The sequence below is a fragment of the Hylaeus anthracinus genome, unplaced genomic scaffold, assembly GCF_026225885.1.
Source record: "Hylaeus anthracinus isolate JK02 unplaced genomic scaffold, UHH_iyHylAnth1.0_haploid 12001, whole genome shotgun sequence".
NCBI classification, from domain to species: Eukaryota; Metazoa; Arthropoda; class Insecta; order Hymenoptera; family Colletidae; genus Hylaeus; species Hylaeus anthracinus.
Genome location: NW_026534348.1, coordinates 6,999,039 through 7,018,479, shown reverse-complemented (window position 1 = coordinate 7,018,479; position 19,441 = coordinate 6,999,039). Strand labels below are relative to the sequence as shown.

The 19,441-nt window shown below is 31.6% G+C and overlaps 5 protein-coding genes across 9 annotated transcripts; 2 read left to right on the top strand and 3 right to left on the bottom strand.

Annotated features, from left to right (window-relative positions):
• The first annotated feature begins 308 nt into the window (after positions 1-308).
• Positions 309-5,676, top strand: LOC128891133 (probable RNA helicase armi). Of its 2 annotated transcripts, none has more exons than XM_054150366.1 (7): positions 309-448; positions 537-1,385; positions 1,709-2,594; positions 3,351-3,823; positions 3,933-4,502; positions 4,580-4,825; positions 4,905-5,676. In XM_054150366.1, the coding sequence occupies exons 2-7, from the start codon at positions 567-569 to the stop codon at positions 5,292-5,294; spliced, it is 3,384 nt and encodes a 1,127-aa protein (XP_054006341.1). In that variant the 5' UTR covers positions 309-448; positions 537-566; the 3' UTR covers positions 5,295-5,676. The 2 variants fall into 2 exon arrangements, with proteins under 2 accessions (XP_054006341.1, XP_054006340.1); XM_054150365.1 differs by having other exon boundaries at positions 2,967-3,823.
• Positions 5,202-9,366, bottom strand: LOC128891142 (eukaryotic translation initiation factor 3 subunit E). 2 transcript variants are annotated; one of them, XM_054150387.1, is made up of 9 exons: positions 9,189-9,366; positions 9,009-9,125; positions 8,536-8,697; positions 8,035-8,157; positions 7,714-7,946; positions 7,515-7,632; positions 7,212-7,423; positions 6,858-7,121; positions 5,202-6,059 (listed from the first exon to the last, which is right to left on the bottom strand). In XM_054150387.1, exons 1-8 carry the CDS (start codon positions 9,276-9,278, stop codon positions 6,863-6,865), a joined length of 1,314 nt encoding a protein of 437 aa, XP_054006362.1. In that variant the 5' UTR covers positions 9,279-9,366; the 3' UTR covers positions 5,202-6,059; positions 6,858-6,862. The 2 variants fall into 2 exon arrangements, with proteins under 2 accessions (XP_054006362.1, XP_054006361.1); XM_054150386.1 differs by having other exon boundaries at positions 6,884-7,121.
• Positions 9,367-9,946: 580 nt separating this feature from the next.
• LOC128891145 (zinc finger CCCH domain-containing protein 15 homolog) lies at positions 9,947-12,590 on the top strand. The gene is made up of 7 exons (XM_054150393.1): positions 9,947-10,159; positions 10,290-10,497; positions 10,658-10,899; positions 10,985-11,188; positions 11,321-11,495; positions 11,580-11,774; positions 11,854-12,590. The coding sequence occupies exons 1-7, from the start codon at positions 10,091-10,093 to the stop codon at positions 11,979-11,981; spliced, it is 1,221 nt and encodes a 406-aa protein (XP_054006368.1). The 5' UTR covers positions 9,947-10,090; the 3' UTR covers positions 11,982-12,590.
• A 724-nt stretch (positions 12,591-13,314) lies between these two features.
• On the bottom strand, positions 13,315-14,710 carry LOC128891150 (dimethyladenosine transferase 1, mitochondrial). The gene is made up of 3 exons (XM_054150402.1): positions 14,077-14,710; positions 13,759-13,912; positions 13,315-13,598 (listed from the first exon to the last, which is right to left on the bottom strand). Exons 1-3 carry the CDS (start codon positions 14,708-14,710, stop codon positions 13,355-13,357), a joined length of 1,032 nt encoding a protein of 343 aa, XP_054006377.1. The 3' UTR covers positions 13,315-13,354.
• Positions 14,711-14,762: 52 nt separating this feature from the next.
• Positions 14,763-15,797, bottom strand: LOC128891159 (cytochrome c oxidase assembly factor 3, mitochondrial). 3 transcript variants are annotated; one of them, XM_054150415.1, is made up of 3 exons: positions 15,623-15,797; positions 15,227-15,313; positions 14,763-15,153 (listed from the first exon to the last, which is right to left on the bottom strand). In XM_054150415.1, exon 3 carries the CDS (start codon positions 15,131-15,133, stop codon positions 14,885-14,887), a length of 249 nt encoding a protein of 82 aa, XP_054006390.1. In that variant the 5' UTR covers positions 15,134-15,153; positions 15,227-15,313; positions 15,623-15,797; the 3' UTR covers positions 14,763-14,884. The 3 variants fall into 3 exon arrangements, with proteins under 3 accessions (XP_054006390.1, XP_054006389.1, XP_054006391.1); XM_054150414.1 differs by having other exon boundaries at positions 15,234-15,313; positions 15,623-15,784; XM_054150416.1 differs by lacking the exon at positions 15,227-15,313 and having other exon boundaries at positions 15,623-15,796.
• Positions 15,798-19,441: the final 3,644 nt, after the last annotated feature.

The following is a 19,441-nucleotide window of genomic DNA, read 5'->3' as shown; positions in this document are numbered from 1 at the left end:
TTCGTTTTTATTTCAAAAGTTTGTCTTCCCTTCCTTATCTTAGCAAAATGGCTGAATATGTGTATAAAGTACTTGAATGGTGTTGGTGTCTCCCATAATTAAAATAAACTTATTACGATGCAACTTCAGGAAGCGCGTGTCTGATGATGATCGAATGATCGGGGGCTTAATCTTAAATCGTTATTCATAGAATTATGAATTCCTCTGCTTTATCGTCCGGAACTTTAGGCCATTCAACGGGACAGAGAACATCAGAATCTCAAGATTCAGAATTAACCTGTAGCGGGAATCAAACATCGAAAATTTTGAATCAAATGAAATCCGAATTACAGGAACAAAAACAACAGAAACGTTTACTTCGGGAACTACATTTAAAACGTGTTCAATCATTGAGGAAAGAATTGGATTACATTAAAGCAACAGAGTGGAGATATCAGCCAATTGATCGGTATATTTTAATATGAGACTTTTTTAATTCGCAAACTTCTTTCCGTGTGTAACGATAACATAAATCTTATTAAAAATAATATTTGCAGGTACATGGATAGAAACAATAGAAATTAAATATGTTATCCTTAATATATAACCTTGTAAAATATACTGTAGGATATAAGTCTCCTACTAAAAGTGACACGGATGAAATAAACAATATTGTAGCTCGCATTGAAAAAGCCTATGAGAAAGAAGTAGGAAAAAATGGATATATTGATGAAAATGATTGTCACTGCAAGATAGGAAAAGTTACTTTCATCTCGACAGATTACATTCTAATTGATAATTTTTATGTATACGATACAGTGAATCTCTCAGTGAATAATTTAAAAGTAGGCGATAAGGTTCAATATCTAGCCTTGCAGGAAGGCCATGAGAAAGAACATAAGGTGAAGAAAATTGTTTGTGTGATAGACAACGATTCATGGTGCAACGAAGTTGCAGATTCTCAGGCAAATTTTGATGAAACACAAGCATTAACAAAATGTATAATCGGAAAAGTAATTGAACGCAAGAATCGAGTATTACTTGTGGAACCTAATAATATTTCTGTTGATTTGAATAAAGTACAGTCAGATTTTGTCCCTGTGATTGGAGATTGGTTACATATAGAGGCAGAAGTAGAAATTGATGTAAATTCTTATAATCAAAACAAAGAAATCTTAAACATAAAGAAGATACAACCACTACGATCTAAGTTAGGCATTGGAATTGTATCTAGTTATGATACAGGTAAAGAAATTGGTACTATTGGAAAAGATATTGTATTCAATAGAAGAATATGTGATTCTGGTTATATTCCTCACATTGGTGATAAAGTACTTAGCGATAGCATTGAAAGTGATCAAGGATTTTATACATGGAGATCATTAACTGTTGTTCCAGTATATCAGGCAAGTGTTGCTTTGAAAATCTTAATAGTGATAGCACTTATTCCAAAGAATTATTCTTTGGATATGGCAAGTTATAGAAGTAATTGCATCAAAATTCACATATTACAAACATGAGTTTTATTATGTAGTAAAAATTTACACACTTATGTAAATTGTGTGATATATACATGACACGTATAAAAATGTCTGTGAAATAAGATTATTGAATTTATATGTTCTAAATAATAATTTATTTCAGTCAATATTTTTTATTTAAAATCAATCAATTATTTCATAAAAAATTCAACATCTAAATGTAATACAAATAAATTTATTCCTTGCAGGTCCCAAACAAAGAGCCTTTACCAATGTTATGCAGTACACCTATTACAAAAAAGAACTTAGATGAACTTGTGAAAAATAAGTGTGGTATAAATATTAGTGATGATATAAATGTTGACTTAAATATGTTAGAAGAAAAAAACATAATACTTAGAATACAAAATGTAGGTAATACTACTCATACGCTGTACAAAGGTTCCTTCATGACAAAGAAGGCACAGTCTCAGTTAACTCTAATACAACCAACAAATGCTGGTATAGTTTCAGTATTAAATCCATCTGAGACTTTAATTTATATATTTAAATGTAAAGCAAAATTTATTGGAACAAGCGAAGAATTATTTGTCTTAAGTTTCAAAGGTTTTGAAATTGGAAGAATATTTCATATATCTGTAAAACCTAAAAGTATACAAAAGAAAACGTGTCCCAAACAGAATATTGCCAAAACTAATAAATTTAGTCCTGTGCTAGATGTAGATGAATGGAGTGAAGAAGTATACATTCCAGGTGTTAGACCATGTAAACCACCATCATTTATTAGAGTGCGTAATTTGTCATTCAAAGTTCCACAGCGTTATTGGGATGTAATATCACAATGTTTAAATGAAGGGAAATCACAAACTGAGTGTGTATATGATATAGGAAATGCAGTACCTTGCTTGTTAAATATGCTCAGTTTTCAATCATACAAAGATCGTTTCCATGCTTTATTATATTTAGAAGAAATTGCTCAAACAATAAATATACAACAATACAATATAGAAAGCACAATTATGAGGCATTGTGCGGAATATTTGGTGATGGAAGTGCCTGGTCTTGCTGAAAAACGCCCATCTCTTCTTGTTGGCGACAGAGCTATAGTATCTTTTAAGTGGGACAGTTCTCAAGGTATGTTGTGATACATGAAGATATTAATAAACATGTGTATATACAACTACATTGAATATATAGGTTGGGTATTTAAGGCAAGTCACCGAGGTAACTCGTTTATTTTTAAATATAAAAAAAATTGTTTGACAGTTGTTTGATATTACAGAGAATAATGGCATTTTAATCTGACCCATAAAATACATTACCATATTATGATTCTTCTAAAAACAAACAACTTCTTTCTATTTTTAAACAATTATTCTATGATCAAGTTATTCAGATGATCTGTCGTAAATGCCTTAAAAAATTATAAGAATAATTAAGTGCTTGTATGAAATCTTCTCTAAAAAATTGTACATGGTATATCAACTTGCATTATGTTTGTAATAGGAAAATTGAAATATGAAGGATTTATTCATAAAGTTACAAATTCAGAAATTTTTTTGAAATTCAATCATAAATTTCATGAAGAATATAATTATGAAGATTGTCAAGTAACATTCAAATGCTCGCAATCTGCCATACAACGTAGTCACAATGCTATTAATATGGCTGTAAATCGATTAGGTTCCGACTTTTTGTTTCCTACACATGTGGTTGAAAAAGAGTCTCGATTAAATCTTGAAGAGATCGAAGTAATAAACGAAACATCTCCTAAGCAAATGATTCATCAGCTGACTAATTCCATATCATCAGAATCCTCTTGCGATAGTACATCTACCAGTACTAAATCTAGTAGTACAACAAAATCATTTACAAAAGTATCTGTTGTAGAACGATTGTTCAATGTTAAACCAATTGAACAAACTCCAGAATTTGTAACACGTAATGTTACACCAATAAAAGACAATCAACTTATTGAAACAAATATACCAAGAAACGAAACAAGCATTCAGCAAAATTCTATGGATACAGTATTATTAAAAAGTCCAAAACAAACAGCATCTGATTTACAACCGTATATATCGCAAATAAAAAAACGAAAATTAAATTGGTTTAATAAAAATTTGAATTACTATCAAAAGGAAGCCATAAGAAACATATTGAAAGCGCATGCACGACCATTACCTTATGTGATATTTGGCCCACCTGGTACTGGGAAAACTGTCACCCTTTGTGAGGGAATTCTCCAAATTTTGTCAACTGTACCTGAGAGTCGACTGTTAATTGCAACACCATCTAATAGTTCAGCAAATCTTATAGCAGAAAGACTTCTAGACAGTGGTGTTCTTAAACCTGGTGACATGGTATTTCATTAATTTTTTTAAATGGAACCTTATAATTTTTATCCATAATGTAATAGTATTTGTTTAAACAAATTCATTGACTATACTAAATTTTTCCTTTCTTTCACAGGTACGTCTTATAGCTCATCATTGCTTAACTAATGATTCTATTCCTGATAAATTATTGCCGTATTGTGCCACTGCAGAATTAGCAGAAGAAGGAACACATGAAAAAACAAAATATAACGGAATGGGACCAAGATTAAACTGTACTATGAACGTACTTGGTCGTCACAGAATTACTATTGGTACTTGTATTGCTTTGGGTATACTGCACAATATGGGATTTCCCCATGGACATTTTTCACATGTATTAGTTGATGAGGCTGGTCAAGCAACAGAACCAGAGATTATGATTCCACTCAATTTTATTCATTCTGATTATGGACAAGTAATTCTTGCGGGCGATGCATTGCAACTTGGTCCAGTTGTACAAAGTAGAATAGCAAAACATTTTGGTTTGGACGAATCATTTTTGTCGAGGCTACTGCAACACTTTCCATACCAAAAGGACCCTAATGGCTTCGAAACACAGTATGATCCACGTCTTGTCACAAAGCTTATTATGAATTATCGAAGTTTACCAGAAATACTTAAACTACCAAGTTCTCTGTTCTATGACTCTGAATTAATAGCACAGGTACATACATTTATGGCATGTAAGTCATATTTATAGTATTTATTAAATCAAGGAAATAATCACAATAATATTTGTAGATATCTTCTAAAAAAAGTAAAGAAGCAAAACTTTTACAAACATTAGCTGCCGAATTACCCGAAAGGAAAGGTTCTCCTCCAGCTGTAGTCTTTCATGGCGTTAATGGAGAGAATTGTAAAGACAGTGACTGTCCAAGTTGGTATAATCCTGAAGAAGCAGCACAGGTGTACCTCTACCTTTTAAAGCTATATAAGTGTGGTCTTTCACCCGATGATATTGGAATCATAACTCCTTATCAAAAACAGGCGAGTTATTTAAATATACTTTATGAAATAATAATTATAAAACCAAATCGCATTTTATTTTTTTAATTGTTTATTATAGGTCTATGAAATTCGAGAGATACTTATGGAGTTAGACATGAAATTACCGAAAATCAGTAGTGTTGAAGGATTTCAAGGCCAAGAGCGTAATGTTATCATTATTTCAGCTGTACGGTCCTCAAACAATTTTGTGAATGAAGATATCAAACACTCTCTCGGATTTGTTGCTTGTCCTCGAAGACTCAATGTTGCAATCACTCGTGCTCGTGTTTTAGTCATAATTTTAGGAAACCCTAAACTTTTAGCTCAAGATCCTTATTGGAGGAATGTTTTACTTTATTGTATTAAGCAAAATTCGTATACTGGATGCAACTTTATTTTTTCTGATACAGAAGAACCACAAGTGAAAATAAATAATTCTTTTATAAATGACAAGAGTAACAACTTCTAATGAATCATGGCAACATTTGTAAACTACGTTTTTTTATATTTGTGGTGATATCTATCACTGTATTACAAAATTACAACTTTTTCTTTGTACAGTATTTTAAGTTTGTAAATGTTTTAATGAAGAAGTAAATGGTATCATTATTACTGTATAAATATGCATTTTGAATAAAATATGTAATAAAATCTTTATAGAATGTTTAGATTAAGTGATATATTCGTGATTTCTAAACTTTACTTGTTTACAATCTTTGTTCATAATCTGTATTAAGTTACATTATACAATGACCAATCGATTTATATTTTATATTAAATGGTTTTTATAGCATCTTTGTGTGTTTGATGTTAGAAGTACAGTAAAATAAAAGCGAGTTTTAGCACAAGTATTCAATTGTTTCTTTTCTGCACATTTCCAACGATGAAACGTCTAGATACGTATCATGTAGTGTATATATAGTTTGTATGCTGTAATTTACATACATGTATACATGCATCCATATATATATATATATATATATACACATGTATATCCATACAAAATTCATGCGAATATATGCTTATTCAAGTCATTTTACTTTTTGCAAGAATGTGTGAATAAAAATATATTCGTTTCACCATGTATCATGGATTTCTCGTTCGATACATAAAACTGAATTACTTCCATGTCGATGTTCTGCTTACGAGTCGAATTGAATTAAGTGCCCTTTTTGGCCGAATCCCTGTACACCATGTCACGATGTCACAAGTCCATATGCCAAGAAGTTTGATACTGTAAAAAATAAAATCATTGACTATGATGTATACAAATAAAAACATTTAAACTACTTTAAAAATTGAACAATTTTTTAGTTTAATAATTCATTTCCAAACAAATTAATATATAAATATCAATATAACCTGGTTTCCCTTTCGTTCGCATTACATAAGAATAAAGTATAATTCAAATAGCCAAATAAGATCCCTAGGATTGGAAACGTTGATTTGATAGTGTCATTCCTATCATTACTCCTTCACGCTCATGTCGCTCCATCAGAGATCTTATTTAACTTGTTCAACTATGTTAACAAAAAATGAGTATAGGTAATCATGTTAGTTTTGTATGATCCTTGCAGGCTGATAATTGATCACATACTCTTATGCGTGGTATTCGTAATCGTTCCTATGCAATATATTGTGTGTTTCTATACAGTACACTACGATCTTTGAACTAATTAAACTGCTCAAAATAATCACGTTATGCGTTAGATCCATTTTGATTAGTCTAAGGACTATAGAATACTAGAAGCATGTAGAAAATATAACACAAAAGCAATCATGAAAACCATGTATAAGAACATCTAGCCTGACCTACTTACTAGTCTGCAAGGAACTCTGTAAAAAAGCATGTTTCATATAAAGTTTTTGTCGTTTAATATTTAAGCGATTACAGGCGCTGATAGCAATGAAAAAGTGTTAATACAAAATATGATTACTCCATGTAGAAAATTTTAATCATCTTCAGTTAATCAAATGACTGAAAAGAGGGAAAAACGATGGTGCGTGAAAAATGATAGCGAATGATACTAACCTTACTTAGTTCCACACTATACTTACTGGATCCTGATTTTTAGTTTTCAATTTACGTTCAATTACGTTTTCTAACGCTTCACTTCGGACACTCAGCGTTTCGATTTTTTCCACTAGTTGTTGGTAGGGTGATGCAGGTTGTCCACCCATTACAACATGCCCTAATTTACTGTCTATTTTCGCATCCAATCGTGCATTACGTATTAAATTGACAATCCAGCATTCAGCTACATCTGCTTTCATATTAAGTTTTTCTGCAAGCATTCTGTAATACAAAAATGTATTGGAAATATATCAGAAATGTTCTTGTAAAACGGAAATGTAATTGTAAAATGGAAAATATAAATTATCATACCCAATACTGATACATTGATGAATTCGACAGAATGTCTCAAAGATCATTAAACGAGCATTCTCTACAAATTCACTTAATAGTGCAATCAGGAAAAAGTCGTTAAATACAACTGTTTGACACTCCTGCAATTTTTGTCTTGCCCCATCGAAATCAAAATTAACATACAAATGTTCTAGAAACTCGGTGATAGGATCACGATACGTATAAGATTCCTGTTAAAAGAATGTAATCACAAATTAAAAATTTCTTTATAATTAAACTTTTTTCAATTTTAAAACATTTTAATAAAGACTTTCTGCACACCTGTTGTATTACTTTTACCAGGTCTTTTAATATAGATCGCCTAGAGCGATTCACAATAACAGCTGCAGCCAAATAACGTAATATGTGAGGGCACATTGTTTGAATAGCATTTAGATAACTGAAAAAATAGTATATAGATTTCAATTATTAAGTATTCATAATACATTATATAATAATGCTTGCAAAAGTATATACATACTGTGGTCGATAAAGGAACATTTCTATAATTAAATCTCTGCCTTTTACATGATTGAAAAATACAAATAAACTCCAATGAATAAGCCATGTTCTTTGTTGTAGTATTTGAAGAGAGTTTCCTATAACATTACTGTCAATATATTCCCTCAACTTGTTTACATCTTCTAATGCAGTTTCCCAGTTTTGCACCAAGATTTCTGATGCCAATTTACCCCAAAGTACATTTAAATAATTCTGAAAATTATATATGAATTTATCATATGAATAAACTATTATACAATCACTAAGTATTTTATATATGTTGAATGTATTATAGTTATACCTTATCTGTTGGTGGCATTATAAGCATATAGAAATATAAATATGATGTAGAAACAGAGTAATTGCCACATTCGTACCGATACTTTGCTAACTTCACAAAGCTATCCATCATTTCCACTCTGAACTATAAACATACAATAAATAAGTTAAAATAAATTGGATTTATATTACCTAAAAATGTATATTATTATGTTCACTATATATGGTATGGCATATAATCTTCTGTATCATACATTATTTCATGAATACATGTAGTTCATAGAATCTTTCTTATGTGCTAAAAGAATATCTCTAAAATTTTCTTACAATATAATTAAAAAACATTGTTACTTTTCTTGTACTGCAAATATGTATAAAAGTCTACTCTAAAATGTAGTTGGCTCATACCATTAAATATAAAACTGTAGCATCTTTTATCATATTATACTATTTCCATGTTGTATGAATACTTACATAAATACAAAATGTTAAGAAATTATATTACATATATTAGTATACTTACTGGAGACTCCTGAGTAAGGTAATTGTTCAGTGCTTTAGAATCTCGCATATTTTCCATTTTCTTCATGATTTCTTCATTATTCATAAGAGCAACAACAACTGATACATTATCTTGCAAAATACCAAGCTCCTGAAGTACATCTGCACGATGAGCTTTTAACTCCTACAATTCAAGTTTTTTCCATTAGGCTTATCATTCACAAGTACAGGGTGGGTGAAATTTGTAGTACACCCAGGTACAATGTGTAACATTTTTTTATTTGTGACTTTGTTGTTGAGAAAATCGACTTTCAAGTTTATCCAGCTATGGAAGCAACCGAATACAGTTTGGTTATCCTATATTCTACAACAGGTTGAAAAAATTGTATACTAAGTTTTTATTTTATTTTTTCACATAAAATCACAACCAGACCGGGTGTACAACAAATTCCATCTCCCCCTGTGGACATTTCGATTTGTTACATTTATACATACGTCTGATATTTCCAAGTGAGGATAAAGTTGTTGCCTGATGTCAATAGTATAATCAAGCATGTTTGTTTTGCTAAGAATATCAAGTTTAACTTGAAGTAGCTCATCCTCGTCATAAATCTGAAACATACAAGTGTATTATAACCAAATAGCATATGGTCTAAATATTTCTTTTTACTTTACCTGTTTAGCAGATAAAAATTCCAAAAGAGGAAACACTAAGTGTCGATCGAGATATTGACCTATACGCGATGTCAGATCGAATTTTGCCATTTTGACTCCTAAATATTGAGCTAAAGTGGTTCTGATCACAATCTACAAGAAGTAAAAGTTCGAGAGACCTGTGAGCATGCACCGCAATAAAGTCAAAAAGTATACAATAGAATGTCCAGAAAGTTCACGCTGAAGTAGATAGACTGCAAAGTTTCTCAATTGTATCACTAGAGGGCTACAAACTTTAGTATTTTGTGAAACAATGTCCATAATGTACGTAAATACAAATACAAATCAATATAAAAATTGAGTAACTTAAATTAATTAAGATAGTCTGTAATAGTATTGTTATGAAAAGGTTGAGTCGACATAATGGGACCTGTAATAGATTTGACAAAGATCTTTTTTTATTAGTTTGTTTGATAATTAATTTAACTGCGCGAATAATAATAATTGTAATAATGAGAAAATTATTATAATTAATTTTTTCTAGATATCTAGAAAGCATTATTCTTGTAAGTATATTTTTGTAAGTATGTGCGGGATATAAAATAAATATAATTAAATACTGTTAAATTTAGAAATTAAACAATTTCTTGAAATATGCTTTTTTTTTAATGTTATTGCGTGTTAATGTCAATAATTTAATATTATTTAATGCATCTGGCACACACATGTGTGCATGTGTGTACTATATATGTATATGCATTTTATGGTCCATCCCAGTTCACCAAATAGTTTTGCAGTTCATGCTTACCAATTCGAGCAATGAATTGCTCCATGATCAGAAGTACTAAGATTTCTCGAAAAATCTAAATTTTATCGGTAAATTTTCTGTATTAGACACTTTTAAATACTAATAAGTGAATGAAATGCCACCCAAAAAGGCACCTGTTCCCAGTAAAAAAGCGGATCAGAAGAAAAAGGAAAAAGTTATTGAGGTATCCGAACACGATAATTTTACATTGCTAACCTAAAAATACGACATTCCATATTTTGAACATATATGCACGTGGGCACTTATTGTCCTTTTTAAAATTTTTGTTAAATATAATTTTCATTTTTCCATAGGATAAAACTTTTGGTATAAAAAACAAGAAAGGTGCCAAACAACAGAAATTCATACAGCAAGTAGAGAAGCAGGTAAAATCAGGTGGTGTTAATCCACGGAAATTAGAAGACCCTAATGTTAAAAAGCTTGAAAAAGAAAAAAAATTAAAGGAGCAGAAAGAATTAGCTCTCATATTTAAGCCTGTGCAATCACAAAAAATAGATAAAGGTATTAAATAAAGTAAGGTTATCGAAGAGATCTAGTTAAGAGAAACCATGATTGTCAACAAATGTTCAAACGTATCATACTATTATGCATTATTACTTTTATACTATTTTCTATGTGTACATGCAAAGTAGTGGGAATAAAGTATTGTTTCAATTTTCAGGAACTGATCCCAAATCGGTAGTGTGCGCATTCTTCAAACAAGGACAATGTACAAAAGGCGACAAATGCAAATTTTCTCACGATTTAAGTATAGAAAGAAAAGCAGAGAAACGGTCATTATACTGTGATATGAGGGATGATGATAAAGAAACTGATACAATGGATAAATGGGATGAAGATAAGTTAAAAGAAGTAGTAGAGAAGAAGCATGGCGCTAGTGGTAATCGTCCAACTACTGATATTGTGAGCAAATTGGTTATAATATTTTAAACATTTAACAAGTTATGATTTTCATACATTAAAAAAATAATCAATATCTTAATTTTAGATTTGTAAACATTTTTTGGAAGCAGTGGAAAAAGCAAAATATGGATGGTTTTGGGAATGTCCATCTGGACAAAAATGTATTTACAGGCACGCATTACCACCTGGTTTCGTACTCAAAAAAGATAAGAAAAAGGAAGACAAAAAGGATGAAATTTCTTTAGAAGATTTAATTGAAAAAGAACGTGCCAACTTGGGACCAAACCAAGTATGTTTATCTTTTGGTAATTTACGAGATGCTTATTTAATAGCTTAGTATAAATTTCTATTAAATGTGTACAAAAGTAATGTTATGAGGAATGTTTTTAAATATATTATAATGTATTGTATGATTTAACAGACTAAGATAACATTGGAGACATTTTTGGCATGGAAGAAAAGAAAACTAAAAGAGAAGAAAGAGCAAGCTATTAAGGATGAAGAAAGAAGACGAAATGATTACAAAGCTGGTCGTCAAGTTGGTATATCTGGCAGAGAAATGTTTTACTTTAATCCTGATCTTGCAGCTGGAGATGGTATTTTCATAATTACCTTACATATTATTTGCTTTAAACTTATAATGCTATTACAATAAAATTTATTTTCAAAATATTCTCCAGGTATTGATGATGGAGACGAAGCAATAGATAGTTATGTCCGTGAAGAAGACGAAACAGATGAAAGGATTGAATATAGAGAGCTTGATATGGATAGGCTTGCTCTTGAAGCTAGTGAAAGCGATACTACTGGAATAACTGTGGCTAGTTTAGATCGACTAAAAAATAATGAAGTTACGAACAATGAAGATTCTAGTGGTATTTACAAAATACTTAAATTATTTTCATTTGTTATACTAATTATTAGTGGTATTAATAGTTTATTTTTTTATACTAGTTACTTTAGGCGAGGGTGCAGCTGCGTTAACAATTAATGAGAACCTGTTTAAGGAGGAGGATTTAGAAGGTTTAATAGAGGAATTAGAAGATTTGGATTTAGAAGAGTTATCTATATATTTTGCTTAAATTCATTCATGTGTGATGAATGTGTCTTCATTTCTCTGTACTCTTATGATACATATATTATCAGCATATTATTCACATATTCACTAGTTCCAAGTGTGCTGTCTTGTATATTGTTATTTACATTTTATTTGCAAGCAGTATATTTACACATAATGTATATATAAAGAGCTGGTCTCGTGCAAATCACATTGAATTGTTTAATGTATTTTACTGTAATTATGATTTAAAATTTTTAACGATTAAAAGTATAGTTTACCATCTTTTATTACATCTGTAAATTGCTTAACGTTTATTACCTTGTGAATTGTAAAAAGTATGAAGTCTCATCTTTAGTATGAAAGTAATTAAAACATTAATGTAGTCAGTTTGATTTACTTTTGACAATGTATAATTTTAGGCGATAGCTAAAATGCAAGTTTAGTTCAATGACGAGACTAGCAAATGAAACAAAACATATTTTCACAAAAATATTTACATGTATAATTAGTGAGAAGATTGAGCAGTTGAGTATTAATTTATAGACTTTGGTTTACTTCAACTTTTATAACGTTCGCGTTATGTATTTATACACGCGGTATGTATAAATAAACGTAAATACACAAAAACTTATATATTAATGTAATTATTCTTTTATAAAATGACGAGTGATCGAAATTTTCTATAAATTTATTAAACAAAATTTATTTATTTCATTTGTAAGTGATAAAACAGAAGAATATAATCGCATACATACAATACACATGTACGCATGAAATTTTCAGTCGAAGAAAATAATAAATATTTAGACTACAGTCTGTCAAGTTAATATAAAATAACAAATGCATCTAAAAATTTGAATCATTTCACAATAAAATATTATTTTGTAAGTCAAAATATTGACGGCAGATGACCTATAAATGTGTCATTCAAGTTTTTTTATTTGAATGCGAGTGATGCGAAAACACGTCATCGATATCTTCATGTATCTATTTCAAAATAAATTTATAAATGATTCAATTTCTCCTCAGAAGTATGTGAAATATTTGACGAATTGAAAACATTGTTTATGAGCTTAACTTTCTGTTGTAGATTATTCTGTGGTGATTCGTTAGAGCGATAGGGTATGAATTCAACGCTTAGGTTTTGCTTCAGACCATAATACAATTTTGCAAATATTTTGCGCGGTCATGAATAATAACTAACATACATATTACACAAGTATTCTTCTAAATAGTTAATACTAGCATATTTTATTATGTTCATTTTTAAATAGCGTCGTATATTTGTATATATATAAAAATGTACGTAAGTATTTTGTGTACATTAATTAGAGGGGGTTGATTTAGTAAAATAATTTCGAAATTAAATGCGGTTTATTTTATTTATCAGTCAGATTATGGTTCAATACATTCAGTGACTTCTATGGCCTGTGCTTTAGATATTGATAGTATCTTTCGAGATGCGCGGTATTCATATAAGGCAATTTCTGGATGTTTTTCCATTAAATATTTATATGCGGTAACAAGTTTGTTGATATCCTCCATTGTAAGTTGCATTGGTCTTGTACGTGGATCCAAATCAGAAAGATTAAACATCATTTTACCTAATTCCTTTCGACAATATAGCGGAAACAGTGTTCTATAAAATGAATAAAAAGAATTAGAATTAAATCTATATCAATTTCAATAATTTTTATATACATATATAAACTTTGAAACTTTACACTTATTATGAAAAGTGCTACTTCATAACAAACACTGTATAGGCAGCAATGTATTTTTATACAAAATGTACTTACTCAATGCCTCGTATACTATATTTCTGACGAAAACTAAAAATGTGTCTTGTTACTTTCTCAACAATTTTGAATTCGTGTTCGGTACGTGGAACAGATAAAGGCAAAAATGATACAACCCCGACGTCAACTTTTGGTTTGGGAAGAAAAGCTGTACCTATAATTTGAAAGATGTGCAGTAATATTGTCCTTTATACTAAAGTATTATTTATGATATCATACTAGGTTGTAGATGTCTCTGAAAGGTAAGTGATCCAAGTATCTGTCAATATCTAAGAGCATCTGATTGACTGCAATATTAGAATAAAAACTTTAATGTACCTGGTATAGTAAAGTGTAATACTGGATGTGTCCAAGCTTGTGCCATTACAGATAACCTACATCTTTGTGCCTCTAATGGTTTAGCTACTATACGTTCAGCAACTTCTTTTTGAAATGTTAATGTCATTTTAGTCCTTCCAAATGCCCACGGACCTCTTCTTTCAGATATTGCATGGATCCACTTTATTATTAAGGGAGTTGATACATTAAATGGTAGATTACCAATGATACAAATTCTTGGAATTGTGTCTTCCCAAGATTTCATTTTAGTTGTAGGAAAAATATTATTCATGTTTACTTTCATTATATCATCATAAATAATATCCATTTCACCGTTAACTGATGCATAAGCATCTGCTAACATATCTAATATCGGTTTAAATCGTTTGTCCTTTTCTACAACAATTAGTTTTTCTGGGAATTGTCTTATAATTGATCTAGTTAATCCACCAGGTCCTGGACCAACTTCTAGTACATGATTTTCAGATATCTTTCCTGTTTTTCGTATTATTTTATCTGTTAACTTTTCATTTAAAATAAAATTTTGTGAAAGATGTTTCATTGCACTAACTTTATAAAGTTTTATCATTTCTTTTACAGTTGGAAAAGGTGGTAATCTTGGTGTTACTTTCATAGCTGTCACTTTTTTTTTTATCCTTAATTAGGTTTTAAGAACAAAGACAAACTGATTATGATTTATTTATAATTATATAATATTTGTGTAGCTATAATACATTAACATTAATAATATGTTTCATTTTTTTCCTATATATCTGATGGATATATAACATAAATATTATAAATGTCGCTAATCTATATTATTCTGTTCAATTACTGTTTCAGGTTCATTAAAATCATCTAAGAAGGTTTCCTGCTTTACTGCATACATAGAATAAAAGTAGATTCCTAGTACACCAAGTGCTAAAGAAGTACCGCCTATAATATTATTCCTACGAATCTTTTGATATTTGAGTGCTCTTCGTAAATTTATTTCTTCTGCTTGTTTCATAAACATTACATCTAAAGATTTCACGTCTTTCACATCAACCTTAGGCATAAATTCATTATGCTTTCCATCTGAAAATAAATTAAGCTATTTAAAAACTGAAATGTTTGTGTCATAATATTACGTAATGTATACTAGGCTTGCCATTCACCAGCTTGCATTTTCATGATATTTGTTTCGACGTGACTTTGTGCACAGTCAAATTAATTTTGCTGATGTCTTTTCTTCTTTCTGTTTTCAATGGATAAAAATAACTTAAGAACACATTTTTATAACCTCTAAACACATTATTGATTTTACTTAATTGGATATCATGTTTCTTCGTAATTCAGTAAACTTAGTACATTTACTTAACTAATTATTAATAATAATATGCATTAAATTAAAAGCATTACAATTTTATATCAAGCATATTAAAAAACTAAATGTTATACCGAAATATTAAAATCTTTTTGGAATTCGAGAATTTTACAAATATCATAGAATTGTTATTTACAAAACATTACTTTAGAACATTGATAAATATGATCATATATTTACCTTTTAATGGCGGAATGAAACAATATTATTTTTTCTTAATATCACCTAATACTAAAACGGTAATCTTATACCTTATAACACGTGAGACCAATGAGAACCAGTGAAAACATGTATGTGCACGAATGCGTGCGCATGCGTTCTTCATTCAGGCAAAAGCTACTATCTTTGACTATAATCAAAGCCGTCAAAAGCTCATACACAGTATTATTAGTACGGGAGGCAACAACACTTCTTTATATTATCCAGCGGTTCCATAGTAAACTATTGTAGTGAGAAGAGTAACGCGGGTTATTTAAATTTTTAAAAGTATTTCGTAATACAATACTTCTAATTTAATTATTTTAGAAATTAATTTAAATTAAAAAGAATAACTTAACGACCTTATCGACTGTAAACAAATATTTAGTTAATTACTTTGTAGAAATATATTTTACCGGTTGATTGATCAAATACTTTACCAGTAAATAACTGGACAATTGTTTGTAACAAGATAATTTTCACTATTGACGCTAGATGGCGCCACTACTCAATGTGCATAAATAAATATGTATATCCAATATACATTTATAAATCTTTCCATAAAAATTTGGACATCCTACCAAAATAATACTAGAGACGTGTGTAAAATTTCAAATTAAAATCTTGCATACTTTATGAAAAAAAAAAATGATAAAGAAGCCACAAAGAGTACCCCATTTAATATAATTATTGTTATATGGTGAAAATCAATCTTTCCAAAAACATGTATACTTAATTTTAACATCTAGTTTGCACATGTAAATTCTCACGAATGACAAACAATATTTAGTAACATAAATTAACAAAAAAAGATATTTTTTCAAAAATAAATTATTCAAATAAATAAATAAACAATTCCTTTTGGCACGAGAGAATTACCCATTCAAAAACGCATATTAAAAAGAAAAAATTTTTTGTCCTAGCTCCTCTAGTTTCCAAGATATTTAAAAACACATGGTTTTCACCCTCAACTTCAGGCGATTGTTTTCACCCCTTCAATATGGACGATTGTCGATAAAAAAAAAAAATACGTGTCAAATATTTTGTCGAGAACTATCTACCACATAAATTTGATCAAAATCGGTGTGTGACAATTGGATATATTCCCTTGTGAGACCCGCAAGTTTCTAGGTTTCTTTAGGGGCGTGTCGGTAAATAAACCCGGTAATTCGCCGACAAATAAATCGAACAAGCAGCGATCCAAGAACTCGACGAAACATGTTCCTTCTTTTTCGTCGCTGAAAACGTCGTCGGGCCGCGAAGAAGAAGAAAAGTTTCGGAGCAACCCTCCAAGGATCGCGATCCTCGTCCGTTGAGAACGGCTGATCTCGTTCCGACAGCCCCTGCGTGCCGTCCACGTGCGTGAAAACGCACGCGAGCGAGTCGCGGTGTTCGTGTCCCTCGAGCCCTTCGGAGGATATTCCTCCTGGTGGTTGTCGGAGAGCTTTCTCCTACCACATCAACCAGGAGAGAAGGACGGAGCTTGCGCCTTGAGCTTCTCGCGAGCGGATAGAATAGACGACGCGTGGGGTAGAAAAGAGTAGGAAGGAGCACCGCTCGGAGTTCGGCTCGAAGCCGAACCTGATTGTGAGTCGAAGTCAGGGCTGGAAGCGGGGCGAAACGTGGAAGGGTGGAAAAGGGTTGAACCGACGAAGGAGTGTAAAGGACGAACGTAGGAGGCGTGGGGTGGCGTGGGCGAAGGAGGATGAAGGAGGGGGTGAAAGGTAGGGTAGAGTAGACGAGCTTTTTCGGCGGGCGCGTTCGGTGGCGGGGGCTGACGGATAGTGATGGGATCAAACACCTTACAAGTAAACGTGCGAATAGAACAGTGTGATTGACTCTGCCTGTAATATCCGATAAAAAACTTCAAAAAAGTAAAAAAATTACGCCAAGTACATGAAAAAGTGAAGAACTCAAGGAGTTATCATTGAAAAATAGATGATCCCCATAAAAAACTACAAGAAAATAGAAAAAGATGTGAAATCAAAATAAGCTGCCAGATGATTTGCCTAGATTTCCGCGGCCTGAAAGTCAAATGCTTGGCGTGGCCAGGCAAGGCATTCTTAGATCATCAATACCCATACTTTCTCTCTCACAGACTTTCACATAATATGTCAATTTAAAATTCTGACAATATTATGAGTACACTTTCATATATATATATCATTTTATATCATTATCATTATCATCATATATATGTCATTTTCTCATTTCATCATTAACATTAAAATTTTTTGCAGCAAGAACAAAAATTTTAATGTTAATGATGAAATGAGAAAATGACTCCATTTCTATAAGCTCTACATAAAATGTCTAAATTAAAAACACTAGTAGTATGGATTTACTCTGTAAGGTACCTGACAATTCAGATTTTGACAACTTACCTTGTAATCAAGATCGATCAACACTTTACAACACTGGCTGCAATTTGTTATTAAACCCTGCATAAAAAGTTTAAATTGAAAACATTTTGCTGATATAAATATAATTAATAACGCAATAGTGTAAAAACTTTTGACACTTGGCAGGTTATGAATGACGACATCTGTTTCGACTCTCGACGCTCGATGGCCGACGAGCCATGCCGAACCGAATGATTCCGAGAGTCGACGAACGACACTCGGCTTTTGCTTGGCTCCTATTGGCTAAGGGTTGACGACGGGAAAATCATACGAAAAATACCGTTTCTGACAGATTCATGACACGATATTACGATATCTCAGTTGTACGTGGACCGATTTTATTGCTTTTGGTTTTATTAGAAAGCTTATATGCGGTTTACATTAGAAAAATGCCTTTAAATTTAGAAAATATTGCAGGCGTGTTGAGATATTCATGAGGCGTGTTGAGAAGTTTCAGGTTAGGTTGGAATGGACCATCTCTCCTGTAAAAGATACGTGGTAGCTCCAACGCCATATATACGCGGTGACGGATAATTTTTCACGTACTTGGCGCCGAGACGCTACCGCGTCTCTAGATTCTTCCTCGAGCGACGCGGAGAACTGAACGGAGGGCCAACAATAGTTTATGACATACTCGCGAAATATGTCGCTTTTGGTTTGTAGCTGATTGCCGTCAATATCAAGCCAGATGTGACCGTTTCGAGGTCTTTAGAATTCCGCATGGTTCCGAGGCTCGGCGGTCGGCCATGCCATAAATTCGAAAAAACCCACGAGCGCGTTGGGCCTTCCGTGAGTCACCAGGCGTCCACCTACCCCTAGTTTCGAGGCTGTGGGAGAAGACACCGCGACGGGGGTGAGCGTGGGAAATATATTTGTAAGTGTACCAATCGGTCTCCACGTTTCTCATCTGGATCCCAACAATAATAAAAAATAAATAGTTTCGAGGCTCTCTTCAGATATTTCATTAATTTTCTTCTTCACGTACTTAGTGCTACAGCAAGTATTCAAAATGATGACCTTGAACTTGAAAGCATTTTCTAAAACGCGTTAATGTAGAAAACACTACACGATGGACTCGATTTGATTCAATTGCAATGCAAGCTCTTCTTATTCGCTCCTTCGTATATTCTCTGGTTGTTGGCATTTTGAACCGATGGATTGGCCTGATCCATTGTCATTTTTTGTTGAAATTTTAATTTGTATGCGTTCAAGGTCATTCCAAGGTCATGGCACACCAGGTCGTTAAATTCGTCTTGACACGGACTATAATACTGCTACTGTTTTTGATTTTGAACAAACCAAATGTTCTTAGAAAGGTCCGTGTTAGAATGTCGTTACACCAAGTCGCGCGTATACAGGGTGTCCCAAAACTCGGGGAGGAGCCGGAAATGGGAGGTAG